The sequence below is a fragment of the Chinchilla lanigera genome, unplaced genomic scaffold (genome assembly GCF_000276665.1).
Source record: "Chinchilla lanigera isolate Chin_1 unplaced genomic scaffold, ChiLan1.0 scaffold00026, whole genome shotgun sequence".
Taxonomy (NCBI): Eukaryota; Metazoa; Chordata; class Mammalia; order Rodentia; family Chinchillidae; genus Chinchilla; species Chinchilla lanigera.
This window is the reverse complement of record NW_004955427.1, coordinates 12,523,828-12,537,174: the sequence shown is the minus strand read 5'-3', so window position 1 is coordinate 12,537,174 and position 13,347 is coordinate 12,523,828. Positions and strand designations below refer to the sequence as shown.

General features: G+C 42.9%; 1 protein-coding gene across 1 annotated transcript; it reads left to right on the top strand.

Moving 5' to 3' along the window:
• The first annotated feature begins 3,401 nt into the window (after nt 1-3,401).
• Nucleotides 3,402-12,914, top strand: Gcsam (germinal center-associated, signaling and motility). The gene is made up of 7 exons (XM_013515053.1): nt 3,402-3,405; nt 3,565-3,906; nt 8,794-8,838; nt 8,940-9,057; nt 9,803-9,849; nt 11,438-11,466; nt 12,189-12,914. Exons 1-7 carry the CDS (start codon nt 3,402-3,404, stop codon nt 12,519-12,521), a joined length of 918 nt encoding a protein of 305 aa, XP_013370507.1. The 3' UTR covers nt 12,522-12,914.
• Nucleotides 12,915-13,347: the final 433 nt, after the last annotated feature.

Here is a 13,347-nt window from a genome sequence, read left to right as displayed (position 1 = left end):
TGGTCATTACATTGGTCATTAATTTTCTACAGTAATGCCAAAAAGTAGGAAAATAAATTTAATATCTCAATCCCAGCTTCCTTTAATTTTTCCACCATCTGCTTACAGATGTCCAGGTTTTTATTTCTCAATTCACTTATTTTTTCATCTGTATTAGACACTGGAGTAAACACTAACGAGAACAGACGACCTGCGACTTAAAGGTTTGTTATTGGAGCTCCTGTGTGTGGGCACGTGTTGCTGGGCTTTCATTTGTACAGTGTATTTATTTAGCTCAAAGTTAGCGTCACAGTAATAAATGACTGTCATAACTACCCTGCTCTTTCTACTACCTAGCAAAGCCAAGAAATTTGATGAGCCCGAGCTAACATTTCCACAGCTCAACTTCTCCATCTAGTGGTTGGAGTAAAACTGAAGTTCGCGTTAGGAAACGATACCTAACCTTACCTTCAGTCACAGTGGGTTGGTTGCCTTCCAACTCTCACTCTTACTGTGTTGACTCTGGGTGCAAAGAAGCCTGTGGACAATAGTGGAACTGGTTTAACCACTCCAGAGGCAGCGCTCAAGCTGTCTGCTCAAGCCGACCCACCCAAGGATCTGAAGTATCTTCATTCCCACATATCCCAAGTGAGAACTCAGTCACTGAGCTACTCACTGGTTGAACGCTCTTGTCTCTCTCATCTCACCTCAACAGGGCGAGAAGTTTGGAGCCCCTGCTGCTGGTCTCTACGTGATACAGTGGGTACTGAGACTTCTCTACCTCTCTCTTTCTCTTTCTTTCTCTTTCTCTCCTTACACACACATACTCACACACACACACACACACACACACACACACACACAAAGGCAATCGTTTTCTTCACACACAAAATGGCAGACAATTGGTTGTTATCCCAAATTTTCTATACAAAGAAGACACTCATTAATATTTATTGTACTTACCCCACCTAGGAAAGGAAATGGTTTTAGAAGAGACTAATAGCAGAAATAGAATAGGGTACACTTAGATTCCTTATGTCTCTATGCAGTAGACACCTCTAGTATTTAATGTTTTGTTAACAATTTTCTCTCTTCACTGTCTGCTCTAATCTGCTGAGAAGAGGGTTTTTCTACATTTCAGATATTTATAATTTAGAAAATCTGCCACCCAGACAGCTTGCCTGATGACCTAAGGGATTAATGAAAATTTAATGAAGCAAGTAGTACAGACAGGCAAGTTAGGTAGGAAATAGCAGCCAGCTAGAGAGGTACTAGGCCCGAGATAGAGTCAGGACAACCAGGTCTGGGCCAGGTAAGCAGGAGCCTGAGGTCAACAGTTAACCAAAGCTAGGTGGACAGTTAAGTAACAGGAAGATGACTAGCAAGGTGATAGACGGCCACTGTGACAACTGCTGCTGCCATCTAGAAAATATATTTTTCATTTCCCTTTGTTTTTTTAATAAGCCACTTAGATAGATAGAGGCTACCTGCAGACATACACTTGCTGCATTCTCGGCTCCTCACAGGCCCGTCTCTAGTTTAAGTAAGCTTGTTGTAATCCTGTAGGTTGACTGGGAGAGGTCTGAGCCCTGGTCATTCTTTAGTCTAAAAGTTCCTAGACAAAGAATCCCCTTGACAATCCATTTGGGGATACCCTTCCAACTACTGGGAACTATTTATCTCCTTTTGTTTTGAGACAAAGTCTTACTGTACAGTGCGGGCTGGCCTTGAGCTCACTATGGAGCCCAGGCTGGTGTTGAACTCACAGCGATCCTCTTGCCTCAGCCTCCCTGGGTGCTGGGATTACAGGTGTGCACCAGCACGCCCAGGCATTCTCACTTATTTTTATAGAAGCTAGATTTGCAATTTGGATCCAGGTGCCAACTGAAGCACCTGTTCTCCCAGGGACACTTCTTTGCTGATTATATTTCCAGGAAAATAGCGCTAGAGGAAACATTACTAGGCTGCATGTTTTACCTTTAAAACATTTTACATGCATTTTTAAAAAAGGGAGAGAAAAAAGCAAGTTTCCTAAAGTAAATGCGCTAAGAAAAAAAGGAGAGATATTTTCTTTTCAACAAAGAATTTTTGATTTGTATTTGCTCTTACTAGACTTAAAACATTACAAATAGAAACAATTTCACTTTGTGCATCAAAAGTCCATCTGAATTGGCTTTGCCTTGCTTTTGCTCACAGGCCGGCCTCATTGCAGAATATTTTTTTCTCCTAGGCCGGGATTGCTCACCTCTCCATCTGTTTTTAAAAGCGCTTCTGGAAATCACTTGCAGGACCAGACTGAAGTCTGGAGAACAGCCACAGGGACTGGACGTGTGAGACAGGTCTAGCATTGCACTCCTAGTATACTCATTTCTTTCTATCTTGCTTCTGGCTGTTTTAGGCATAACTCTTATTCCAAGTCAACCAGCACTGTGTTTTATTTCATTTTAAGGAGTTCTATGGGGCCGGGATATAGCTCAGCAGCACAGCACCTGCCTGGCAAACAGGAGGTCCTGAGTTCAAATTCTGCTACCAAAAAAAAAAAAAAGAGGAAGAAATGAAGCTAAGGATCTCTATAAGGATCTCTCCTGCATCTGTTTGGTTTACCACTAAACTCACAGTACAGAGTACATACACAATGACGAAAATCCAAGATTCCTGACCCTAAACCAATTTCCTTCTTCCTTTACAGTGCACAGTTGCAAAGATTATGAGGAATACATGGAAGCTTGTGACCAGCACTATGATTAAGATAAACAACAAAATTTCCTTCCTTCTCTTTGAAAGTCAATCCCTCCCATGCCCTTTGCTCTTACACTGATGTGTTTTCCGTTCCAGTGGTTTTGCTACCACAAAAAGTCAGTTTTAATTCTAATTCTCTCACTTAGCATAATGCATTCAAGATTCATCCAAGGCGTTGCATATATTAGTAGTCCATCTTTTTTATTGCTGAGCAATATTCTGTTGTATGGATACAGCACAATTTGTTCAGCCAGCTGAAGACCAGTTTTGGGGGCAGATATAAAATATTTTATACAGGTTCTTAGAGGGCATAAGTTTCACTTGGATAAACCACTAAAAGTGGGATTGCTAGATTGTATAGGGTTTCTATCTTTAACTTGGTGTGAAACTGACCTATTGGTGTCCTAAAGACTGTATCATTTTACATTGGCAATAGCAGTGCATGGGGTTTCCAGTTATAACCCATTCCTTGCCAGCACTTGGTATTATCAGTTTTATTTTGGTTTTCAACAGTAAACATTCTAATAAATGTGTAAAGGAGGATTGCAGTGTGGGTTTGACCTACATTCCCTGATGACTATGGCGTAGAGCATCTTTCCATACACTTAGCATCCCTGCAGTGTCTTTGGTGAAAAGTCCATTTGAATATTGTGCCTAATTTATCATTATGTGTATAGTTTCTCATGGGTGAGTTCTGAGAGTCCTTTGTAGAAAGCACTTTTTAGTAGCCTGGGGATTAACTCTTTGCTTTCATCTTTTTGCTTTTAAATAAAGTTCCCCTTTGTGGCTTTTCTAAGACAAAATAATTCAATAAATGTAAGTATCTTAAGAGAAAAAACCCCACAGCCAGCCCAGCTACAATTGCAGACTTCAGTTTCCCTCAAAGGCTTACAGAACTCATTGACCAGCAGCTTCTGCTTGTGGCTAATGGTCTGAGCCTGAAGGCTGTGACATTTAAGGACCTTCTGCACACGTGCGCCTTTAACTCCTCCCAGCCTCTCCCTCCCCTCTGCTCGCACCTCCCCCTTTCTGTTCTCTGTGCAAGTGGCCAGAGCCAGCAGCCCCTCAGCTCAGGAGCTGTCCCGTCAGAGTGCAAGGCCTGCGAGGGGGAAGCAGTAAAGGGACCAGGGCTGAGAGAAGGTGCCCACAGGAGTTCAGCATGGGGAACTTCCTCCAGAGGGAAAACAGGTGAGTTCACACTGCCTGCCAGAGAGCAGAGGAGAGGGAATAGGGCAATGAGAGAGAAAAAGAAGGCTGCTCCTGAGAGTCAAGGGAACTGCCTAAGAATTCAGTGCTTGCTACCTGCCAGACACCTTTTTAAACTTATAAATTTTCCCTTCCTGCCCAGAATCACAGCAAGCACCTTGATGGACCTTCATCAAGCGAGGAGCCTATAATAGGCGACCACCCAAGAAACAGAACAACTTTCTGAGGGCCTGGCAAGGGAAGATTCTGCCAAGCCCTTAAGGCTCCAGAAAGATCTCAAAGACACCCAGCCCTTTAGTGTCTATTTTAAGTTGAAAATGAAAAGCAAGTTTCCTGCCGCCACGGGGCTTTGCTTGGTGTCACTCCTCAGCACCTACGGGCGGTGAGCAGAGTTCATCTGTGCTGGTAGAGAACTTATCTTAGCTTTTCTAGAGTTCAGTCTCTTCATTTTAAATGGAATAATACCGTGCCTACTTGGGAGTGTTCAAGCATGTATGGCGCTAGCACAATGCCTACTACACAGGAGGGTTCAGTAACTAGAGAGTCTTGTTTTCTATGTTTTAGAACCATGAGACTCATTAACATCAAAGCCACTATTGTGAAGATTAGTACTACCAAAATAAAGGAATCCTTAAGGTATAAAGGGAGGTGGTCCAGGTTGAGAGAGCTGGCCTGGGAATCTTTACAAGATTATGTTTGGTGTTCCAGGTCGCAGATCACGGTACTGGAAAATGGAACAGAAAAAGAAGGTGACCCAAAATATCACTTTCAGAAAAGGCCCTTCCCGAGAGTCATTGTCTGAGACTTCTCCCTAGATCCTTGTGGAAGTTTGTCAATCTTTTTTCTACCTTAGAATTCTTCTGCAAGATTACAAATCATTATTTTTAAGTCATGATGTAAGAACTCCAAATGTACGGATTATCTTTTTTTCTTTTTGCCTTTTTTTTTTTTTTGGCCTTTTTGTGACAGGGTCTCACTATGCAGTTTAGGCTGGCCTTAATCTCATTTTGTAGCCCAGGCTGGCTTTGAAACTCTCAGTGATCCTCCTGCCTCAGCCTCCCAAGTGCTGAGATTATGGGCATGCACCACCACACCCAGCTGATTTCTTATTGTTTTTCATTCTTTTTTGAATTCCTGGCTATGGGGATTATTTCTGTGATATAGCAGGCACTTAATAAATATTAGATGAATGGTTGGGAATATAAGGAAATAACTGTTCTCAGGAGAGAGAGAAAAAAATGTAGATATGATGTGAATGAGAAAGTATTGATTGACACCACATACAGAATTTTGCTTTTCAGAACTTTCTTGTGGAGGTGAAGTATTATGAAACTAATGTGTTTTCATTGTAAATGTAATTGGAAGGTACAAAACCTGAAAATGAGATAAAATGGTAATCACAGTGCACTTCTGATCTTAGATTCATTATCTATAGTCAGCTATTTGTACTTTTTCATCTGTGAAGAGTCAGTAATGCCTCTTCTCCATTTTTGTTTTGGATTTTGGTTCATTTTGTCTATTGGTACTTTGAAGAAATTAGTCTCTTCTCATAAAAATTGCAAAAAAATTATTTTTTTAGTTTGTATGTTTTATGCCATCTGAACTTTTATGATTTTACATTTCTTACATTTTAAAGATAATTGAACCAAATCTAGAAGGCATTTAAGTTTCTGTGTTATATTTATGCTTAAAATCCTTGCCCGTTCTCCAGATACGACAAATTTACACTAATATATTTTGTGAGATTTTATTCTTATACATTTAGCCCTATACATTCAATATTTGGCCTGGCGTGGTGGCGCACACTTGTAATCCCAGCACTCAGGAGGCTGATGCAGGAGGATCGCTGAGAGTTCAAGACTACCTTGGGCTACAAAGTGAGCTCAAGGCCAGCCTGAGCTGCATAGCGAGACTCTGTCTCAAAAAAAATCAATATCTGGTGTCAGATTTTTTTTTCCAAATAGTTGATCAGTTGGACCAGCATCCTCTTGCTAATTTAGAGTATGTTGCTCAATCTATTCAAAAATCTTATATTGACTGGAACATGACTTTCCCCTTCATGCCTTTGACCCAGTTGTCAGTCAATCAGCATTGTCCCCACCGTGTCTCTCTAGGCAAAGTCTGTTAGGAAAGCCAGGAAAACTGCTCCCATAGGTGAGCACAGCACCTATTCCTTCAAGAGAAGAGGTCAGATTTCAGAGCAAGGAATCCACCCAAATAAAACCTACTCTCTCCCCTCACCGGTTGTGGATCTTCAGATAAGTTGCCTAATGCTTTGGATTCCGTTTCTTTGCTCATAAATACTAGGACGATAATATCAACCTTATAGATTTATTCTGAGATTAAAAGCAATGTAACCCATAAAATGACTAGCTCATAATAAGCAGTGTTTAATTGTTAGTTTCTTTTTTCTTCATACTCCTCAACCTTCAGCAAATGGAAAGATAATTATGCAGAAATCCACCTCAAGCAATAAGCTAACTTATTCTCTTTATGTAATTCTTTTGCTCTCACTTTGTGCCATGTTCTCAGCCTCTGTATGGTCTGTGAAAGATGGTGATTGTTTGTGCAGCTTTCCTTGTGTATCCTTCCCCATCGTGTGTGTACAACCCTTGGACTGTACCAAAATAGACAATGACAGCCGAGGAGACTGGGCCTCTCTTTTTGTGACACTGGCATCCTTAGGGCTGTGATGAGGATTCCTGGACACTTGGGAACAAGTGATTTAGTATCAGATGGGTATGCCTGTTTCCAGAGAAAATCAGTGGGCTGCTCCTCCAGCAATGTAAAGAGAAGGTCGGATCTAAAATAGACCGTGGTGTGCGTGCTAGGAGTGAGTATTAGCAAAAGTAAGAGCAACAAGGGAAAAGCTAAGGCCGCTTAAGATTCACACAGAAAGTAACAATGAGGAAAATTGGAAAAATATAAAAAGAAGTAGGGATCCCGGAGAGGAATCCCAAACCTCCTTCTCACATGTTGAACTTTAGGTGGCAGCAGGACACTCAACAGATACCTCGGAATCTGAGGCTCCAAAATGCCAAGCAAAGAAGAGCGAGGCACGCATGCTCAACCCCACCAAGGTTTTGAAAACATGGAACCAAAAAGCAGTCACTGAGCCAAAGACACGTTAGGGGGGCCAGGGATATAGCCCAGCAGCACAGTGCCTGCATGGCAAGTGTGAGGTCATGAGTTCGATTCCCAGTACCCCACCCTAAAAAAAAAACCCAAAGACCTGTTAGGGGCAAAAGATCCAGCAATCAGGCAGTAGGCTGCATTTCCTCAGTGTAAACTAAGAATCATATTTTGGGGTTTTATCATTGGCAGATGTTGAAAAGTATGGTCCAGATGATGAAATACATCGCAAGAACCAAGGGCATCACAACAAGGGAGAGACTTCTAGCCCCAGTAGCAAGGGAAGACTAAGATTGGCGTTGCTGGTATGTGAGCTGAGGTCAGCGACTTCTCTTGTCTGCCTCATGGAATTTTTCTGAGCTCATCCCAAGCCAAAACATTCGTATTAAAAGTTGAGAATAAATTGTGGAAAAGCTGAGTGAAGAAAATAGCTTAGAGAGAGCTCTTGGCCATATTTCACTTTAGCTGATCGTCACAAGTCTATGAAGTAAGCAGTATGTACATCCTCATTTTGTCAGTTCAGAAACCACCTCATGGAGTTTAGAGATATGAATCCAGTAACTCAGTATGTACCATTTCTTTTCCTCTCACTCTCATATCCCCTCATGGACCTGATTTCTTAGCATTGGTTTGATTCGGGAGTTGCCTTATGATGTCTGTCGCAGCAGCAGCAGGAGATGAAAGACAAGTGGCTTAAAGAACACTGCAGGCAGCCTGCGGAAGGGGAGGAGCTCTGACTATACCCTTGCGCCCCAAAGCCTCTGATGGGACAGAGACCCTGGAGGCACTCAGGGCACTCTGCCAAGCTGGTGGCTGCAGTCATGACCACAGTGCCATAAGCCTCTCCCCCACTACCTCTTTTGAGGGAATCCAGGGCAAAGCTCACTGGGAAGACATCATTTTTAGATGGCATTTTCCAGATTATTTTACATTGTAAGTGGTATATGCAGTACTTTATAAAGGGCTTTAACATTCATCCATCTAAGTAGTTGACTATGCCTCAGATTTAGAAACATTCCATGAATGATACTTAGACTTTAACCTACATGTCTGACTGCAGGGAGATCCTAAGCTCATCTATCACGAAATACAAAAAATCCCCATATATAGCTGTACCACTGGAGTCAAAGTGAGAGATCAGAGGGCCTCCTGTTCTTTTTTGGGGCTACTCATTCATAGCTTCATCATTCATTATCTTCCTTATTCATATTTCGGCAATTATTTATTGAAAACATGTTACGTATTATCATGTAGTATATACTGGTGATACGTACCATGATGAACGAGATAAATGTGTTGCCAACCTTGTGAAGTTCACGTTCTAGGATAGAGACAAGTGAGCAGACAACTATAACAGAAAGGAAAAAGATCCAGGTCAGATCTCAGTGACATCCGGCAAAAACACTGCCTATCCCATACCTGAACTAAACGATCTCTAAAATGTCAATATGCTTATGCCTTGATTTCCTGAGGATCCCTCTTGTGTGATCATCACAAAGGAGCCAAGTAAGTCATTAGAATTAGAGATGAGAAAACCTTTCCCCTTTGCTGAGAATATGGCAGAAAGATTTTTATTCCCCTCTGATGAGGAACTAACACATCCAAGTCACCTAAAATGAATGCTTGCTTGGGGAAACAAAAGATTTTCCCCAAGAGGTGGCAAAGGGGAGGGAGCCCCCTTAACAAAGCTTCAGAAGCCAGTCCTGTACTTTGCATTCTCTTTCTTGGGTATTTCAGATGCTGGGATCACCACATTGTTGAAAGATGTTTCTGCTTTCCCTGGTAAGTTGAAAGCTGCTCTTAGGAGTTATTTCCCCAAGTGTGGTTTCCATGTGGTATTTGCTGTAAGTTACCTGTGAATTCCCTGCCATCTGTGGCCACAGGGGAAGCCTGGCACGAAGCCCAGATAAAATCACCTGACAGCCACTCAGGGAAGCAATCCTTCAAGTTGGTAAGAAGCAGGAACAGTTGTCCCCTGGGCTGTACACTCTCCTCTAATGGGTAAGCTTCACGTAAAAATGAAACTGGGTAGTAATATGGAGAAAGAATTTTTCACACTGCAGATCCTGGGGTCATCATATACAGAAGAACACGTTTCTGTTCCTTGCACTGAGAACGTATAGTCAGGCTGGTAATATAATTTATTGCCCAAGCTAAGATAACTTTGAGAGTAAAAGGGACTCTAAGAGGAGCTAATGACTGCTAAGTGACTGATAATGATTCCAACCAGATGGAGCAAACCAGAACATACGGCAGTTCCCCTTATAGCAAATCTGTCCTGTCTCCTGAAATGATAAGGAATTTCCACCGTACTTACGTTCCATTTACCCAGGGGGTCTTCTGCGTTGTGTGTTCTCATGGAAGGTGTGCTTTTGTCTGAGAGAATATACATGAGGCTTGAAAATAATTCTGGCTCTTGCACTCTCATGGTATAAAAAGAACTGGTAGATTATCATAAAACATTCTCCAAAAGGTCACCTATAATAGCACCATGGTTCTCCTTCTATATCAATAGATTCTACATTAGAATTTAAAAAGGGAGGAGGTAGGAGGCTTCCCACTTGTCCTCGTCTTCATTTTTCTTCTCTGTTATCTTCTAAACGTTGTATGTTGAATGAGGTATTGGGAAAGACACACAAGTTTTAAAAATTAGAGATTTAAGATTGTTACATAGGTCAGTGTAATTTTCTTTGAGAGATTCTGAATATCGTAACAACCAAATTCACTTTTCTCTTTTTTTAAACAGGAAAAGAATACGTAGATTTAAGACAAGCCAAGATTCCCAAAAGGAAAGTAAGTCATTGCTGTTTCATCATAGTTCCAGTATAACACCTACACATGTGCCTACAATTTGCCCACCTGTAGGTCTGCTTTCCCCACTAGGTTGTGAGTTCACTGAAGCAGGGGCCTCGTTTTTGAAATCCATGTTCTTCACTTAGGGCCTGTGGTTTGCAGATGGAAGGAATTAAGCGAGAGGAATAAATAGAAAAGTTGTAATCAAAACGGACTCACAAGGAACATCAGGAAAGCCAGCCAGGACCAAAGAGGCTAGGGGAGGGGCAGTTATGGATTTAGATCTTTATCTTGAGACTGACCAAAGGTACTGAAAAGCTCTACAAAAAGACAGCTATGATCAGATTGGCAATTAAAAGGATCACCCCTTTGGCTGCTGGCAGACAAGGTGTATCAGGGCGTAGCCAGAGAAGGTACCAGAATACCACTTCAAGGAGGCTGGTGCTATGGTCTGTGGGGGCTCATGAGTGCTCCAGTTAAGGGAAGAGAAGAATCTAAGAAAATAAGGTAGTGAGAAGTGTCACATGTAAGAGAACAATAATAAGAAAGTTCAGCCCAAGGCAGGCCATTGTATTTCTGAAGAAGAAAACTGTTTTGATCTTGCCTTAAAGAAGAGGATGTAGCCAGTGGTGCTGTGCCTCAGTGGGCTGTTTGTATCATTAAAAGTGCTAAAAATTTTGCCATCACTGGTGTAATTGATTCACACACTGAGTTTTATGAGTCAGCTCTGTAAGACACACACACACACACACACACACATATATATATATATATCCCTTCTAGTCCTAAGCCAAGCAATGGTGGGTCCTAAGACTCTCTGATCAGAGAAAACATAATAGAAATAAGACGCATGATGCTAAAACTCTCACACCCTTTTCATGTAATTATAATGAGGGAAGTCTTAAGTGGAGATGCGAGAACTGGGAGACATGTAAATATATCATAACCACCTGGACATAGCTGCTTCCTCGGCAGCCTTCCGTGGAAGATACTTGTTTGCTGATGAAGCTGGCCCCTTTAGGAGTGGGTAGCAAGCATTCACTTGCCTCTTTGCTGAGTAGCCAGAACCAGTTTAAAGTAATTTGGCCTTGGGAAAATTGGCGGGCCGTGTTTGTATCTGCCAGCAGCTACAGGAATGGGGAGGGTCAGCTCAAGAACTTCCCTGTCTGTAAAACTGTCCTTGAGCGCTAGGGTCCAGTCTACCACCATCCTCTGTCAGCTGCGGTCAAAACAGCATCCTGCTCTCCGTAGTATGGTCTCTTACAGCCCCTCCCATCCCAGCCTGTAGAGGGCAGGACCAGTGCTTTGTACAGTAAGGAGAGAGAGATGGAGAGAGGGAATGAGTGTGCTTTCCTCTCGGATGCTTCACCAAATACGTCCCCTCCACTTGGCCCATCCCCCTGCGCAACCTCTGGCTGTTTCTTGTTTCGATACTCCTGCGTGCACCCACCCCACAGATGTTCCGCAGAGCAAAGCCTGGGAAGGGCTGCCACAGCTTTCTTGCTTCTCTGGTTGCTTAGAGTCCAGTCCTCACGCCCCTCAAAGCTCCGCATGACCTGAAATTCATTGAGTGTATTTCTTTCTGCAGATAAAGGAACCACATCTTCTCCCAACAAGGTAATAAGACCCCTTCTGACACCAGCATAGAAGAAAGACCTTAAATGCCAGGGTTGTGAAGGAGCTAGTATTTGTCAGCACTTTGTATGTGATATACAGTGTGCTGAGTGCTTTATAGGCATCTTCTTGTGTAACCATCGTAACAATCCCACAATACTGTACTACTAGCTCCCCCTTATGTACAGATAAGAAAACCAAGAGATTAAGGGATATTCCCCAAAGCTAGACAGCTATCAGATGGCAAAGATCCAAAACCAAGTCTTGCTCCAAAATCCATGCTTTTCCCCTTGGCTGTCTTTGCTTTTTATTCTCCTGAGATTCTATCATAAGTGAGACTTGAGTAATAGTCTCTGTAATGAGTGGTTAAATATTATAACCTACTCACATTAAGATGCCATTACATTGTTCTCTTTTATCAGAATGGGCTGCCCAAGAGCACTGAGACTTTGGGAATTATACAGGGTGGTCAGGGCTCACTCTGGAACATGGGCAGAAAGGACACACCTGAGTAGGTATATACTTTGGGCAATAGGAGTGCTTTGACCAGAAGTTCTGGTGGTTGGAGGGGGGCAGCAATTTAAAAACGATGGACAAGAGATGGAGAGGAAGTGGTCATGAAAGAGACAGACTTTTCCTAGCATCAGGCCTGTGTTGAGACGAAAGTGTAAAGACAGTGCACCGGCATCAGAAACAACGTTCTGATGTTCTCCTTTGATCAGCAGGACAATGGCAACAAGACCTATATGGACGAGGTGTGCTACATCCTTATCAATCACACAGCCCTCGGGAGGAACCCATCAGGGAATTCTGCTGAAGAGGCAGTCATCGGAGAACTCTATGAGAATGTCTCCTACAAGGCTAACAGGCCCAGAGAGTCTGTGGCACGCACCGAGACAGAGTATTCACTTCTCCGTGTGCCTTCCACCCCAAGGCATCCACCTTGCCCCGAACACGAATATGAACTTCTCATGCCTAGCAGAACCTCCCCTTCCTCCCTCCAACAGCCAAGGCCACGTGTGGCCCCATTTGAGACTCAGTTTTCCGTTTTACAGTGAAGTGACTCATCTGCCTTTGTTTAGCACCAGTAGAAAAAAGTAAGGGGTGGGGCTCTGGCTGAAGCAGACATGGGGCTCAGAGCTCCTCGCTTACTTCTCCTGGGTCTCAGTAGAGCATGGCACACTAACCACAGTGCCTTTCATATCCTGCTCGACATCTGCCATCCAGAATCAACCAACTAGTGCTGCATACCACTACCTGCAAAAAGAGCGACCATGTTTGGTTCAAAGTGGTGCTGGAAGGGCTCTGCGGCAGGGAGGGCTCCCTGGTCCTCTCAGCGCTGTGTACCACAGAAGAGTCTACTCTCCTGACTGGCTCTGGTTGTTGTTGTTTGGGGTTTTTTGTTTTGTTTTGTTTTGTTTTGTTTTTGTTCTGCAGTACTGAGAATTGAACCCAAGGCCTTCACACTCTATCCCCAACCCTTTTTCAATCTTTTATTTTGAGACAGGATCTTGCTAAATCACTAAATTGCCCAGGCTGGACTCAAACTTACAGTCCTCTTGCCTTAGCCTCCCGCCTGACTGGCTTCTTGTACAGCACCATGGTTGCCCTCTGAGGTGGCGAGGCAGCTGATTCATCATACGAAGTGGGAGAATTCACAGGTGACTTTCTGGCTCAGCCTCAATCCCCATGGCAGTGTGATATTCCCCTTACTCCCTGAGCCTAGCCAATGTCCTTTACATGATGTCTTTTGGTTCACTGGCCCCCATGGCTTGGTTAATTATGTGAGCTGAATCAGAGGCTTCCAGTACCAGTTTGTTTTATATATAATTTTAATACATACATGTTTGTTTGTTTGTTAACTTTGTATTTCTGCTCAAAATT

Excerpts from the sequence above, each read along its gene's own strand:
- Gcsam (XM_013515053.1), top strand. Across the intron at positions 3,907-8,793 it reads TTCCTCCAGAGGGAAAACAG|ATGCTGGGATCACCACATTG; the intron begins GTGAGTTCACAC and ends TGGGTATTTCAG. Across the intron at positions 9,058-9,802 it reads TGTACACTCTCCTCTAATGG|GAAAAGAATACGTAGATTTA; the intron begins GTAAGCTTCACG and ends TTTTTTAAACAG.